Consider the following 16,311-nt stretch of genomic DNA (forward strand, 5'->3'; position numbering starts at 1 on the left):
TCAGTCGGTCTGTTGTTAAGCTTAGGGACTTTTGGACAGGATTCATGGTAGGAATTTACAATGGCTGATGTCAGATCCTAGCAGCTAAGTTCAAGATCGACTAAGTCATTTACCTTGCGCTTACACCTTAGACCGTCCTGCAGAATTACGTAATATAGATCCCTGTTTGTGACAGGTTTGGCATTTTTGGCAGAGCTTTTATTTACCTTTCACCAAAATCTGGAGCAGATTTTTGTTATAATTTGTTGAAAACCTCTAAGGTAAAGTCTCTGTTGCCTATATGATTAGCAAGTGCAAAGAAATAGTAGAAATAGTTTTTCGCTTTTTTTTGACAATCGTGTTATTTTGAGTTGTGCTTTGATAAAGAAATTTCTCTAGACACTTTCCATTTTCTTACGAAATTGCTAATAGAGGGAGTGGATGGAGTGAGATCTAAGACCTTTTCTGTTATATTATTCCTAAATATAGGTGTTTCACCCAGGTATAGAATGTCTAGCCTCTTAAGACTTATGAACTCAAGTACATAAGTACTCACCTTTTAGGTTTATATACATATATTACTGCTGGATTTACAGCTAAACATATAGTATATGTATACGTAAATAGCTAAATAAAAAATTATATATCTGCAATAATTTAAAACCCATTTCCTTGTACTTTCTTGCAGATTGGAAAAAGTTAAAACTAACTCAGCATTACGTCAAGAGAATTTACAGTAACCACGTCCATATTCCTTTGAGGTGATCAATTCCTGATTACTCGCCGACAATAAAGTGCAAAATGACTACAAAGCCAGCAACAATATCACTGGGCATAAGTGGCCGCATTGGTAGTAAAAGTAACAGCAGCACCGCCTCCTTTACCGCCCGCCCTGCACATATCGCCCAGCCGTCGCCAACACTTGCGAAGCGTGGACATTTCCGGTCCGCATCGTTGGAGAATGGCAACTCCTTCACAGCGAAAGGCACAGTTGGCTTACCAGCTTCTGTGGGAGGACAGCAACAGCAACAGCAACCGACAACGGCGATGGTAAATCACACTGGCACGCTGAAGTCGCGCAATGAGCAAAAGCGCTTGCGTGGACAGAAATTCGGCAGTCACAGTAGTTTGGACCAGGACGCGATGCCCGGTGCAGGGCGGACAAAGTTTCAGAATATACGCCAAATATTTGAGATAACCAAAAAGCGCACCTTTGGTGGAGGGGGAGGAGAAAAAACGGCAGGAAAAAAGGCAGTTGGCACTGACGATGTGGTAGATGGCAATAGAGATAATCAGCGATTACACCTTCCACAGTCTGCCACAACATCTGTCGGCGCCGCAGCCACGGCCACAGCCGCAGCCGCCGGCGTCCCATCCGCCCTCATGTCAACCTCGATGCCGAGCCTGCAATTGCGCCAACAGACGCAACAACAACAGCAATTACAGCAGCAGCAACAGCAGCAACAATTTCACGCTGCCTATCAGCAGCATCCACAGCTTGTGCGCAAGCCCACGCCGACTCTGACGGCCGGCAACGGAAGCGGAAATCGCAGCAGTTATTCGGAAATGAGTGAACGTCTGAGTATTTCGGAGAGCATGGGCGTCGGAGGCGCTAAAACAAATGGTAATGCATTGGATGCGAAACAAAAATTACGACTCCAACATCAGCTGCAGCAACAACAACAACTGGTGCAACAACAACATCAGCTTCAGCAGCACTTGCAGGCGCAAAGACAACACTCGCAGCCCTCAATGGGTCAACAGGCGCACCTACATCTACATCAACAGCAGCAGCAGCAAAAACAAACGCAACAACAACACCAGCAGCATCTACAACAAATACAACAACAACAACAGCAGCAGCGCAGTTCCGACGGCGACGTCATGGCACACTTGCCACAGATTTCAGCTGCAATAAGTCAAACGGCAACAACAGTGCATGGCACTGCTAGTGGTGTTGGTGGTGGTGGAGAAACCACCGAACAGGTTTGTAGCCAGACTTTATTTNTGGCACACTTGCCACAGATTTCAGCTGCAATAAGTCAAACGGCAACAACATTGCATGGCACTGCTAGTGGTGTTGGTGGTGGTGGAGAAACCACCGAACAGGTTTGTAGCCAGNGCTTGCTACATAAAAGCAAAACGTTGAAAATTATTGAAATCGGACTAAAATTACGGCCGCTTTTTATATAACGGTAAATTTCAGGAAAGGCTTGAAACTTCAATAATTCGAAATTTAAGGACGCTAATTTACTCAAAATTGATACACCCCGGCTTACCAACTAGCGGTAGCTTTCGGAAAGGTGAAAAAACATCTATTTAATACTTGCGCCGGGTATTTAATGTTCGGCTCCGCCCGAACTTAGACTTTCTTACTTGTTATCTTTCATGCAAACATATGTACATAGATACTCACATAGTCGTGCATAATATCTCAAATTTCGGCACCCCACTTACGCTTGAGTTGTGCGGTGCGCCTGTAAATCTTAGGTGTGTCAGTGTCACAAACAATAGCAACAACAACAAAAAACACTAGTCCCCTCAACAGCCGGCTCGTTCACGGCCGTGCCCAGTTGCACCGCGCAGCCATCAAATATCGTTACTTGGTTGCTGGGTCGATCGGTCGGCCGGTCGTTCAATCGCTTTCAATTATTTTTCTCAACTTCATTTATCTGCATACATATGTACATACATACATAAGCACATGCATACTTATATAGCTTTAGCTTAGTCATTCATTATTTCTACATACTCTTTATTTATTTATGTATTTCATTTAATTTTTATTATTATTTATTTTTACACAATAGCCAAAGGCAGCAGCAGCGCTCACATCAACTACATCAACAACAATAACGACGGCGACAACAGCAACAGCAACACCAACTTTGTCTGTGATGACGTCGTATGAAAACCTTTTACGCCCCATTGCCTTCAAGCCAATCCCCTTCGAGCCGGACTACAGCATACAGAATGGCCGATATGTGGCTGGTGGCGATGCGATTGCACCGGGGACAACGGCGGCAACTGCTGTGGGCGATCGTTACGGCTCAACGCCATCACTTGCTGCAGCTCAGGGTTCAAATGCGATGCGTTTTGGCAGTAAGTACATAAATTCTCAATTAATGTTGGGAAACTCTCGATCGACTGTTGATATGTTAGATCGTTGTAGGCGGTTGTTTATTTTTCTGCGTCACACCGGTTGATTTTCTGTAGGTTTGGGATGATTTCTCACACATAAAAGTATTTGGTGCTTTCTTGAGTACAAGTGATCTAAGGTTAAGGACATAAGTGCTTAGCGTTCAGGGTGGCCTCGAAACAGATGCGATACAAAAATTTACGATATGCGATCAATACGAACCATTGCGGTAAATAGGAGGTGCCTTAAGTCAACTAAAACGAAACATTGGTCGATCTCAAATCATTCTGAAAGAGTAGAATAATGAAAAATGAAAAAATATGAATTACCATGTAGGGATGCTTTACCCTTTGGTCGTTCCCGTTTCCAACGGAAGTGGGCTAAACTGTCCAGAAGTACTTTTTTTTAATGGGAAATATGTATGCATGTACATGTTTTTACAACGGATTCCGGTTAAACCAATAGACTTCCTATCTGTTTAACCCACTTCCGGTCTAAACCAGAAGTCAGTAATATGGTGGTAATTCATATTTTTTCCACTCCAGTAGCTAGTTTCTGTAACAATTCTCTACCAAGGCGAATTCATATATGTTCTTTACTGCTAATGAGTAGTAGAGAATGACGTATATTCTCTACCACTGGAGAAATAATCGGTGGAGAACAGTTACAGAAAAGAGCTACAGGACGAGTTGGAGTTTTAAGGTTATTTAGAGGTTGAAAAGGCACTTCCTGGAAAAAAACTGTCAAACAAAATTTATATATTTTTATATTCAGAATTCGAATCTGCAATAAAAACCTGTATGACTAATATAAAAAAGAGACTTCCGGCCAATTTTACCCACTTCCGGTCGAAACCAGAAGTCGGTAATATCACCAAAAATAGAGCAATCTCGATTTAACAAACATTTAATTTTAAAGGGGTTGGACGTGTGTTTTAGGACACCTTGTATATAACAAAGTATAATAAACACAGTATAATAAAGTAATTAGATGATATTTCGCCTTTAATCCAAAGGCATCTTCATGACCTCACGCCGGCCTTCTACTGTACTCAACAAAATTCTAACACTTCCGAGAAAAAAGTTTGAAACTTAGGTGAAAATTTGTTGCACTTTTTTAAAGTTTTCTACAAATTGTTAAACTTGGGTTTATATGGGGTTTGTTAGAGAAAGAACTGTATTTTAATTGAAAATTCTTGAAAATAAATAAATAAGCATAAGTGGCACACAATATCACTTTGAAATGGCGTGCTATAGATATGACCGATACTGTATATCGACAGCTGAGTGGAAGATTGACCTATCTCGACAGCCAGTTTGAAAACGCCCTATCTCAAAAAACGTTTCAAAAACGTCCTATTTCAGAATTTGGTTGAAGAACACCTAATTTCAGAATTCAGAACGCCCTATCTCAGCTACCGAATCAAAAACGCCCTATATCAGCACATTGTCAATACATTTTGAAGTTCTGAAATAGGGCGTTCTTGAAAATTTGTTTGAGATAGGACGTTTTCAAACTGGCTGTCGAGATAGGTCGATCTTCCACTCAGCAGTCTATATATTTGATTGATATAATTGACTTACTTTACTTTAACCGCCTCCAAGCCGACTCGAAACTGCGTACTCAGAACCAGATTTTACAATTCGTAATTTAAAGTTAATATTTAAAATGAAATAATTGACTTACCTTACTCTAACCAACCCCAACCAGACTCGAACTTGCGATCTCAGAATCAGAAGCAGTAGTATTTACGCGACGCCGCAGCCGACATTTTCCAGGAAAGAAATTAACTTTAACTAGTAATAATTTTCTCATTTTGCCAGATTTAAAAAACAAAACCAAACTAAAAAAAAACTTACCAAAAATTGTACATTTCGGCCAAAACGGCAACCGTGCTAACACCACTGACAAAATTTAAAATTATTTAAGGAAATTATTACCTATATTCAGTAAATTTACTTCCTCAAACTAGTGACGAACTGTTTTGAGCAAAAACATGAACTGATACCATCACCGAGGTACAAACTAAATGACAGTATTTTTTCTAAAGTCCGTAAAGTTTTTGGTAAACAGTTTTCATTTCTTCCCAAGCGTCGATGATATTCCGCTGTAGTTCTAGGACTTCTCAATTTAAATAAAAACTCATTTCATCTTGTGGGTGTCCCAAATCCTCATCTTTTCGGCGTCGTTTGTGTACAAGAGATTTATGAGGGGCCCAAATATCGAACTCATTTTCTACTGCTTCTTGTGACGACCCGCTACCTGTTTTCATAAGATCATCTGCGCACATTATTTCATTTCGCAAGAATTTCGGGTAGAGTAAAGTTGATGCAGCTAGCAAATAAATTAATTGTAAAAACAAATATTTTTAAAGGAGGCTTTCTAAATATGAACTAAATTAGACCATAAATATTGGTGTTCAAAATATATCGAATCATGAGCTATCTATCGGCAAAATTTTTTAGTGGAGTTATTCCTTTTTACGTAGTTAATATACGTTCTCAATATAAACCAAATCGGTATATAGACACGGGTTTTCAAAACTATCCCGACTTCTGCGCCACCGTCGTATTAACTTAAATTTTGTATTGTATTGTCGGGGTGCAAGATCAGTACATACATACAGAGCAAGTTAAATAAAAGCTTGNACCGTCGTATTAACTTAAATTTTGTATTGTATTGTCGGGGTGCAAGATCAATACATACATACAGAGCAAGTTAAATAAAAGCTTGTAACAAGTAATTTTTAGCAAAAAAAACGACTTCAACTCTCATATAAAAAAAAAAATATATATATATATATCTCATGATCCACTGATCGGATCTTAACCAGATTAGTATGGGACCACCTCTGAGACACTACCTTTCCGATGCAAAAAGAATTATCGAAATCGGTTGACGTGGTCCAAAGTTATGCGGTAACATACATAAAAAAAAAAAAAGATTCCGACGAACTGATAACCTCCTCCTTTTTTGGAAGTCGGTTAAAAAGAATATTCGATGGATGGATTTCGGACAACTACAGAATTCATATTTCCTGAAAATATTTTTACGATTATTTTACAATTAATCGATTAATGAAACACGCAACTACATTGCAATTAAATCGTAAATGGGATAAAAATAATCGATTAATTTAATCAAATGATTAATCGCTGCCATCCCTACTCATAGGATTGCCATTTATCTAAATACGAAATTTTGTTCCGAAATCCTGGTATTATCGACTACAGAACTTTGTATATGTAGTTACAGAGTATGTAAATATGTACGCGTAATTACACAAGTTACAGTGCATGTAGGGAATTGAATATTGACGGGGTGTGTGCAGGTGTGTGTTTTTAATTAGTAGCTGATAGTTTCGGTTTCATAAGGCACATTTATGGAGTTGAACTGCTCGTTTCGAAATGAATATTGCAATACTGTTTATTTAATTAATGATAGCAACTACATATATGTATGTACATATTTCTACATACATGCTTCTGTGCTTATATGTTTTCATTTGGCAGCGATTTCTAATTGCTTCTTCTTCGTTTTTGTTTTTGATTTTTTTTCTTTTTGTCCAGGCACGTCAGATTTGCGCCATGGTGGCGCTGGCGTTGGTGGTGTTTGTGGCAGCGTAGGTAATGGTGGTGGCGTTGGCGCTGCAACTGGCGGCATTGCTGTTGGCGCTTATTCAAGCAATAATTATTGCAACAGTCTTATGGCGCGTCGACGTGGCTCCAGATCGTTGAAAATCAACGATAGCATGGAATCGATTCGGCATACACCAGACTCGGATGCGAATAGCCAAAGTAGCACAATGTAAGCCAAGGAAATACGTAGTAAATATTGAGGAAAAAACCTATAAATTAAAAATGGAAATCGCAAATAGAAACTTTTATATTCATCTAATTCATTTTATTGGCATTCACAGTAAATCGACTGCTAGCAACAACAACAATATCAACAACAATGCAAATGCCATAAACAGCAATGGGTTTTGTGGCGCAAACGGCTTTGGTTGCATTGGCGTGGGCAGCACAGCTGGCAGTGGCAGCAACTCGCACAGCAGCAACAATGGTTGTGCCGGTGGCAAGTACCTGCTGAGCGAGCAGTGCGACATGACACCTTCACCATCCGACTCGGGCATATCAGACTTGGAGGCAGCGCTTAAGGATCGCGATTCGGAACTGTCCTATTTGCGTCAAACAATGGAACACAATGAGAAAGTAATATTCAGAGTACAAAAGGTTTAATGCATTTTACGCAACCGAAGAACAGTCTGAGTAATAGCTAATTTTTTGCTTTTATTTTTTTTTCCAACACTTTTTTTTAGGATAAAGAGAATTTCTGGGAACAAGAGACAAAGCGTTTGAAGGCATACTATGAGGCTCAGCAGCGCGAATTCCTGCTTAAGATGAAAAAAATGGAACAAATGTTGGCAATGCAACAATTCCAATTCAAACAACACAAGCTGAGACAGACAGAACAAACGAATAAGCTGAGGGAACAGTTGGCCGATTTGAAAAATGACAACGAGATACTCAGGTGAGTGTGACTATTCTGCATAGAACAATTTCGAAGCTCTTATGAAGCGTTTTATTCCTACACCGGATAGTATAATAAGAGAAAGCTGAAAAAGTGCCTACCCAGACAGCCCGTTCTGCCCTAAACTAAAGCTGGGTAGCTACCGAAGAAGCGCTCAATTGTTTTTTCTTCTTCCCCATCTCTTCAAATTCTGCAATTTTGTTCTCATTTCAGTTTAGATTTTTAAGTGTCCTTGGGTACAAAACTACCAGAACGACATTTAGTTTCGATCAATCTTTTTGTTCTCGGTCACTGATAAATAATTTCTATTTTGCAGTTAATCCTTTTGAAACGTTGCGTTTTTAATTTACCTTGCTTCCTATATCTAAATATAAGTTTCCACAAAAAGTGGACTTAGCAATTTTCCACTTTAAGCTAGCGATATGTTAATCGCGATGATAATAGGTCTTTCTTTTTAGAACTTACTTTTCATTGGCAACTAAACTTGACAAAAAAGTTTAACAATTCACAAAAATAATTAAATTAAATAATGAAAGTCCGGGAATAAAATTGTCACTGAATCGGGTTTCGATACAAGTACTTTATTCCGATACCTACTCAGTACTCGTTTCAAAAGTATCGATACCAATATTATTTGGTATCGTACGAAAAGTATCGAGTATGTACTTGTATTTACTAGTATCGTTTTGACCCTAGGCGTGTTTATATAAGGTGGTGTTTCTGCGTTGCTATGGTATCGCAGTGGTTGGAGTTAATGGCGCGTTGCTATGCGCTTGGTAGTGCAAATGCTTTGGAGGTGTGAATGCTTTCAGTGGTATATTTAGTCCTTACATTGCATTTTACTTAAATAACGAAAGCAATTTTTCCGAGAAGGTACAATTCTCGATGGATGGACTAGTAGGCCTAGTGCTCATCCAAAATGTCAACTTTTTACTAAGCCATATTATATGCTTATTGCTTATAAAAGGTTTGTTCCACAAGCTACTTGTAGAAAAACTCAAGCAAAGTTCAAACTGTGAGCGTATATCAAAGAAACTCGTAAACTTACTTGTGGAACGCGTATGTATAACTCGAAGTGACTTCGAGTAGCTTGTGGAACAAGTCTAAAATTTCACCCACTTTTAACAGCCACCGGAAAAACGCATATGTATGTACATAGATTGGCCAAATCTACAACCACTTGTCAGTTTGCGCCGATGTCAAACCACTTCGCCAGTTTCCTTTCTCCTTTCCCAAGCTACTCCAGTTGTTCACACCAAATGTGGGCAGGTCTTTTTGCCCTCACTTCTTTCCTTGCTTCCGTTGTGCAGCCAGTGACATCATCTATACTTGCAAGTGCTATCGTGGCATTTTTATGCGTTTGACTATGTTGATTTTAAAGCAAATCTCGTGTAGTGTGCCATAGAAAATTCATCGATATCGGACGCCCAAATGAACATGCCCAAAATCCTGCCTTCTCATCTTTGGCCGACATCTTCCATGTTTCTGCATCATATAAAATAGAGCTCTGCTTTTATATTACCTACCGAGCCCAAAGCAGCTCAAGGCTAACATTATTTGTGGTGATAATTTGACTGTCAAAGTGACGTTTGGCCTAATATGCGAAGACTCTTTGTGTGTTTCCAGTAGGGGTTTTGCCTTCTTTTCATTCACCGCCCGACCAAATTCCCTCTCGAAGCCGGAGAATGGTTCGCTGACCGTCTCCGTGTTCAGGGCGACGATGTCAATGCCATCTGCATACGAATATGTTGCTGCTGCAATTCAGATGGCGCTTTCCAACATGAAATCGAAAAAGTTACGATACTTGCCACTGTAAAACAAATCGTACAGAATCCGCTTAACAACCACAAGAAACTCAATGAAAGACGCGCGAAAGACTATAATGATTCGTCTAATAATCTTCTAGAAAAGTTACAAAAAAGGGTTCCTCAATGTCTAATTCACAAATTTTTCAGAAGACTCGCAGGTTAAACATGGTTATGGACGTGATCGACTCCATAACATATGTATGTATGTATAACAGGAAGTGGATAACGTCGATAGCGATGTTTAAACTGTAGTTAGTGTTAACCAGACATTAAGAAACTGGGCCTTAGTCCTACAACGGCGACTTCTGTGGCTGAGTGGTTAGACGTGCGTACTTCCACGCCGTATACATGGATTTGATCCCTAGTCCAAGCAACATTTCAATTAGAAATCGGCAGGCAATTGCTTTCCTCCGAGTGTATTTTGGCTTTGAACTATTTTTAACCGACTTCCAAAAAAGGAGGAGGTTATCAGTTCGTCGGAATATTTTTTTTTTTTTTTTTTTTTTTTNCGTCAACCGATTTCGATAATTCTTTTTGCATCGGAAAGGTAGTGTCTCAGAGGTGGTCCCATACTAATCTGGTTAAGATCCGATCAGCGGATCATGAGATATATATATATATATTTTTTTTATATGGGAGTTGAAGTCGGTTTTTTTTTGCTAAAAATTACTTGTTATTATTACAACATTCAAGCAGTCTCTGGACAAAATTTTATGATTTAAGTACGATCAGATGATACTTTTTTACAAGCATCATCGATCTCATAATGCAGCTCGGTACCTCTTACTCATTCCTTCGAGTCCAAAGGCAAAGAGGCTATATTACGAAACCCCTGGCAGGAAGAGACTCTTCCTCTTCTGGTGTGGTGTGATTTAGCAACTCTATGACACCGACCACATCAATTCTGCAAGAACGGGGCATTTCAAGTAAATACTATGCAGGCATATATGGACTAATTGTAGTAAAATATTTAAAATTACCTTCGAATAAATAATTATGTAGAAGTATCTAAGTGGATTTTTATATCTTTTATTTTACATACATTTTCCAGGAGTACCAATAGCAGCCTAAAGAACTCAGAGCGTAATCTAAAAGACAGCGTCGCCTATATTGAAGAACAGCTGCGCGAATCGGAGAATACCATTTCCGGTATAAAAGCACAGCTAGAAGAGAGCGAGTGGAAAGTTTGCGAACGTAATGGGGAACTCGCTTTGCTCAAGTCACAGCTGAAAGAGGCTAATGTGAGTCATTCTACGAAAATATTTTCTACTAAATATCTTATTGTATTTTCCTTTCATCTCCAGGTGGAGATCACAATGAAAGAGCACGCCATTGTGCATCTACGCCACGAAAACACCAATGCCGAAACACAAATTTACGAAAGCTTGCAGGAGAACCATAAAATGACTAAACAACAAAAGCAAGTCGAGCAGCAGCAGGCACGCACCGACAAACAATCCGAAACAGAACTGAAGCAATTGAACAAAATCATCATACTCAAGGATCAAGTAATACTCGCGCTCACCAACGAGTTGGCCAAGCTGCGCAAAGAGCTATCTGACTTGGCGATATTTCAGGAATACGGGGAGGAACCATCCGGACGCTTTATACGCCTCAAGCAACAACTGGATAACTTAACCGACATTTGTAATCGCACACGCCGCCATGCGTGCAAAGCCGATGCGAGTGCAGCCGCGCCAAAGGAAAAGGTCATCGATGACACAAATCTGGAACTGATTATAAATAGTCTCAAAATAGCGCCACCACTCGACGATACCGATGAGAGTGAGAATGAACGGGACCAAAGTAAGCTGTGCGCTGAGAAGCGTTTAGCCAAGATGTCTACGGATATTCAGAACTTTGTCTACGGCACACAAAACCTACCCGACATCGCTATGAATCACAAGCCACTGAAGTACTCGCATTCCAATCCGAACAAACTGGAGGAGTCAACGCTGGATACATTGATCGAAGAGTCGGCGAGCTATGCGCAGGAGATCGGCAAGTTGCGGAAGCAGCTGGATGATGTGCGAGTTAATTTCGAGCTGGAGAAGCGGCAGTGGTGTGAGGAGCGTGAGAAAGTGTTGAATTACCAAAAACAACTGCAGGCTCACTACATTAATATGTATCAGAAACTGCGCAGCTTGGAGGGCTCCAATGAGGTTTAGCTGCTAATTGAGGAAAGGAAAGCGGACAGACATAGGAAATTTGTTAGGTTGCAAAGTGAATGGCAATAGTTTATTTAATATATTGTTGTTGTAATTTTAATGCAATCACATATTGCAAAAGCTATTTTATCATAATCCATAAATATCTATTTATTAAAAATGTTATATGCACTTGAAGAAAAACATGAAAAAAGCAAATGGTATCGAAGTGTAAACATTCCGTCGCACTAAAAATGTAGATTCGATATACTGCATTTACATATTTCAAATAAAATTTAATTTTCATACGTCAATAATTGATATTTTCGTAAATTAACGCAATGCCACAGCCCCACCGCTTTATGTTCTGGTTGTCGTTGTTGTTGGTGTTGTTGTTGTTGTTGTTGTTGTTGTTGTTGTTGTTCTGCTGCTGCGGGTCTCGAAACTCATTTTTCCTTTCTACCAGGAGCCCATAATCGTACAGCAGGCAGCCCGGCAACTTTTTTGCCAACCGGAAATGCAACAACGTTGCATATATCTAGGCTTGGTGTACTGGGTGTAAGCGCTTCCTAGAACTGCAACAATGTCACCCTGTTTATTTTGCCACTGCCGGAAATCTGAAAGCATTGCATAAATCTAGGTTGAGCGCGAGAAATAAACAACTATTTTATTTCCTGCATCCGGGGCAACTTGCAAAAGGTGCAAAATTTGTACTGTATATCCACCTTACTACCAGGCGCGCATAAGTGCACAGAAGGTTACCCAGGCAAATTTTTTTGCGACTTCCGGAATGCAGCGGAAGTGCATACATCCAGGCTGATGGCCAGATACAGGGCGTCGGACGGACGGAAATGCGGCTCGTACGAGCAACCCTGCAACGTCAATTTCCGCAATAATGTTGCTAGCAGCATGTTTGCTACTAGTGATCGCATGCAGCAGTTCTGACATGGTTTCGCAACAAATGTTTTCGCAACATGTTCCTTGCAAACATATCGGCAATTTCAGCGCAAAGATTACAATTTATGAAATATAGTGCTTATCCTAACTTTACGACACTTGATTATCCTAGCTATACGACACTCACATATTGACTATATTTGACTATTTATTTTTATATTTGTTATAAAATTTTTTTATTTAACGAATACCGTACAAATCCAAGTTTCAATCTTCGTACAATATTAAACAAAAAAATTAACAAACTTTCGTAAAAATTTTGAGCTTCTTAATTCGATTTCTTAGAAAAATTTTGGTTATGTAGTTTTGTAGCCCGCAAATTAAAAGTAGATTGCGCTTGGTCTTAATTTTTGCCAATTTTTTTTTTTTTTTTTTTTTTTTTTGTTTGAATGTGTTGCTCATTTTCTCCATATTTTTATATGGAATCGTCGAATACACTTCGTATGGAAGAAAATTACCGACATCGTCAAACAAATTAAATTCCCAAAAATCAACAGAAAGTTCCAGCTACTTCAAACTTGCACTTTATTGCACTACTGCATACAAAATATTTTTATTAATCTAATTAAAAAGCTCATAATTTCTACGAAAATTTGTTGACTTTTTCGAAATATTGCACAAACATTGAAACTTGGATTTAGGCAGTTTTTGTTGAATAATAAACTAAAATTTTATAGAAAAAATTCAAACTCCGATAACTTTTATTTTTTAAGCTCGAGGCCCAGCAAATGCCTAGACTCCAGTTTAAATTTTTTAATGTCGATATTCTGACCTCAAAAGGGGATTAAGAGTTGCTGAGGATGACCTCAGATTGAGGTCGAAATATCGACATTAAAAAATAAAAATTACTAAAACTTAAACTGGAGTTTATGCTTTGCTAGGTCTCAGTTAAAAAATGAAAGTCATCATAGTTTATAATTCAAAGGCCAATAACCAAACACTAAATATTCAAATTAAAAAGTATTAAAATAAATAGTAAACCTTTCAATATGTGAGTATCGTATAGTTATGATTAAATAGCTCTATATTTTTGCGCAGATTATTCTTAATAGGTAATTTTGTTTTAAAGTACGAGTACTTACTCCAAATAAGAGGAATATGGATCATTTTGTTAATGTAAACATGTATAAATCCAGCTTCTCACTTTTCATATGTTTCAAAGAATACATTTTATTAATAATTGTATGTAAATATATAAGTAGACATTAAATTACGTAATCTTTACTACATTAAAACATGAGTTAAATACCAATTGATTTCAAGCATTTTTTCGCCCTCAAACTCTTTTATGTTGCTTCTATTTGTTTTTTTTTTGTTTTTCCAAAGCGGATGCATGAATCCACATAAATACATACGTATGTATATTATTGAAGTTAGACTTAGTTACGTAATTATGCGCTTCAAAATACATACATATGTATAAATATATAGAAATACATAAGTAATGCAATAGAACAACTTCTAATTCCTTACAACTACCATTTAAAATAAACATTTCAACGAAAACGAATCAAAAATATTTCATGCGTTCTGTATATTGATGATGAATCAGATTCTTTTGTTCACAGGGTAGACATGGCTAACCTAAATACATACTATTTTCATATATTCTTTTGCTTCCGAAAATTGATTATCAAAAAATGTTCAAGGCCTCATAATAGAATGTGCATAGGCTTAATTTGAGAGTGACAAGTAGGCAGTCAGGCAGGCCACGTTTTATTGTTCTGTACTTAAGGGTGGTCATGTTGAACGCAACCCATTTTGGCAGTCGTAGGGAAGACAAGTTACAACTATAGAAATAGTTAAACACGGCTTTCGACCATTGCACGCTGCTACTTTCGGCCAACTGGACAGTCGACTCGCTTCATGCACAGTTATACATACATATAACTACCTCTCTTTCACACCATTGACCACTAGATTTTCGCCCCTAATTACTTTACACCTAATAATAACTAATTCTATATCCTTCATGCGAATTCTTCGACATAGGTCGCTGGAAAGATGCCCACATGATTGCCTAAGGCGCCAAGCCACCAGCCATCCTCTTGCTTGGCATGCACTTCAATAATGTCGCCTGGCGTCAATTCCAGTTCGTCATACAGTTTTGGTGTGTAGCTGTATAGCGCCTTGCATCTACTTAGTATAATCGGCGTACCATTGCCATTGCCATTGCCATTATGTGTTTGTCCATTGTGTGCCTCTGCTGCATTCTGGTAGATTGTGGGCGTCGTTGTTGGTGCCTTGGTCGCCGCTCCCGTCGACATAACCGTTGCGGTGCCATTAGCCAACATCGTACTCTTCTCTATAATCGCCTTATGCTCCTTACGTCCCGAGGAGCTGGTTGTCGTCGTTTGCTCATCATCATCGTCCTGTGAGCTGAATTCATCGAAATCTGAATCTTGTTGATTTGAACCACCATCGGCTTGTCCGCGATCGCTGTAAGGATCGTCGATAGTCGCTGGTATGGTCTTTGTTTTATCAATGCTGGCGATGCAGAGTTGTGTCTTGTTGCTGAGCGTTTCGATATTACTCTTGCTGCGATTGAATTTGCGTAGAGAGATCCTTGCTGAGGTCTGTACAGCTGGCGTTCGAAGAATTGTTCGATTGTGTTACACATTCGTATTCGTTCTCGTGCACAGATGCGCTGCCGTCATCCTGACTCATGCGATCGTTATTCTTCAGCCAAAGTGGTACTTTTAGTACGCTTTGTTGGAGGCCAGTGCGATCGCGTGTGACCTAAGAGATTGAAAACCCGAAAGTCAGTTAATAGTTTTTTTTTTTTTTTTTGTCAAATGGTTCAAAAGTGTGCCGCACTCACCTGTATATGCTGCGCTAGTGGATGCGACGACCTGGGTTTGTGATCTAATTCTAAAAGCGCCGAGTGTAATTTGAAGCGTGCGCCTTCCAAATAAGTCAGCATCGATCGTATCTGTAAGAACGGAAATGCAATAAGTGTATATGTGTGTGTTATTCTTCTTCAAGAGATTGCACTTAAAAATTATAATGAATATAAATAAAAAAGTATGGATTGACAATTTTTTAAATCCTCCGGTTCTTGAACATCTAGTTTTTATTTAACAGTTTTTGTTGCTTTCTCCAATGGCCAGAAATCGCAGCAAGAAACAGCAGATTTTAATTAACAGCTATCGGCATGTAATACTTTTGTTTAAATTTATTATATACTAGCAAATGCCCGGCGTGCCTCACTGCGCCCTGAAAGTGTTTTTGTGCTATTTGATACCCGTATTGTAATCATTGATTTATTTTATCAATTTAATTTAACACATATTTTTCAAACAGGTGGCAACCCTCCTCTAAAATATTATCCGTAGTAAACTTTCTTAAACCTATTCAGTTTGTTATCCATATTGTAATGTTCAATTTATCTTATCAATTAAATGAATGAATTAAAACTTTCAAACAGCTGGCAACCTTCAACAGAAATGTTTTCGGCTGTAATGGCCTGTTTTTGCTTATGCGTAAAAGCACATTTAGAGCATTTAGCTCTAAATGCTACTCTAAATGTACATTTATCCATACAAAATTCGTCACCTAAATGCTACTCCATTTTTGCATTAAGAATCTAAATGCTAAAAGCAACCCTGTGATCTTTCAAAATTTCCACGATTCGAACATGGTTTAAAGAGAAAAAGTGGCAACATTGCTTTTTCGAGTATACAGTTGCTAGCTGCGTTTCAGTGATCGTCGATCGAGATTTCTTTTATTTTACATTACATATTTGGAT

The 16,311-nt window shown here is 38.7% G+C and overlaps 2 protein-coding genes across 3 annotated transcripts in view; one reads left to right on the plus strand and one right to left on the minus strand.

The window, feature by feature from the left end:
• The first annotated feature begins 667 nt into the window (after positions 1-667).
• Positions 668-11,963, plus strand: LOC108367575 (AF4/FMR2 family member 4-like). Of its 2 annotated transcripts, none has more exons than XM_017622225.1 (7): positions 668-1,965; positions 2,790-3,081; positions 6,688-6,925; positions 7,038-7,353; positions 7,440-7,651; positions 10,511-10,700; positions 10,764-11,963. In XM_017622225.1, exons 1-7 carry the CDS (start codon positions 781-783, stop codon positions 11,625-11,627), a joined length of 3,297 nt encoding a protein of 1,098 aa, XP_017477714.1. In that variant the 5' UTR covers positions 668-780; the 3' UTR covers positions 11,628-11,963. The 2 variants fall into 2 exon arrangements, with proteins under 2 accessions (XP_017477714.1, XP_017477715.1); XM_017622226.1 differs by having other exon boundaries at positions 7,038-7,332; positions 10,764-11,962.
• Positions 11,964-14,374: 2,411 nt separating this feature from the next.
• Nost (Nostrin) overlaps positions 14,375-16,311 on the minus strand; it is a 9,010-nt gene continuing 7,073 nt past the window's right edge. The window contains 3 exon segments of the mRNA XM_017622224.1: positions 14,375-15,124; positions 15,126-15,302; positions 15,385-15,495. Coding sequence (XP_017477713.1) covers positions 14,534-15,124; positions 15,126-15,302; positions 15,385-15,495 — 879 coding nt within the window. The 3' untranslated portion in view covers positions 14,375-14,533.

This window comes from Rhagoletis zephyria, unplaced genomic scaffold (genome assembly GCF_001687245.7).
Source record: "Rhagoletis zephyria isolate East Lansing unplaced genomic scaffold, Rhagoletis_zephyria_1.1 Rzeph_scaffold_02734, whole genome shotgun sequence".
In the NCBI taxonomy this organism is placed as follows: Eukaryota; Metazoa; Arthropoda; class Insecta; order Diptera; family Tephritidae; genus Rhagoletis; species Rhagoletis zephyria.

Coding starts and splice junctions, on each gene's coding strand:
- LOC108367575 (XM_017622225.1), top strand. CDS start 781: ATGACTACAAAGCCAGCAACAATATCACTGGGCATAAGTGGCCGCATT. Junction 3,082..6,687: donor AAATGCGATGCGTTTTGGCA/GTAAGTACATAA, acceptor CTTTTTGTCCAG/GCACGTCAGATTTGCGCCAT. Junction 6,926..7,037: donor AATAGCCAAAGTAGCACAAT/GTAAGCCAAGGA, acceptor TGGCATTCACAG/TAAATCGACTGCTAGCAACA.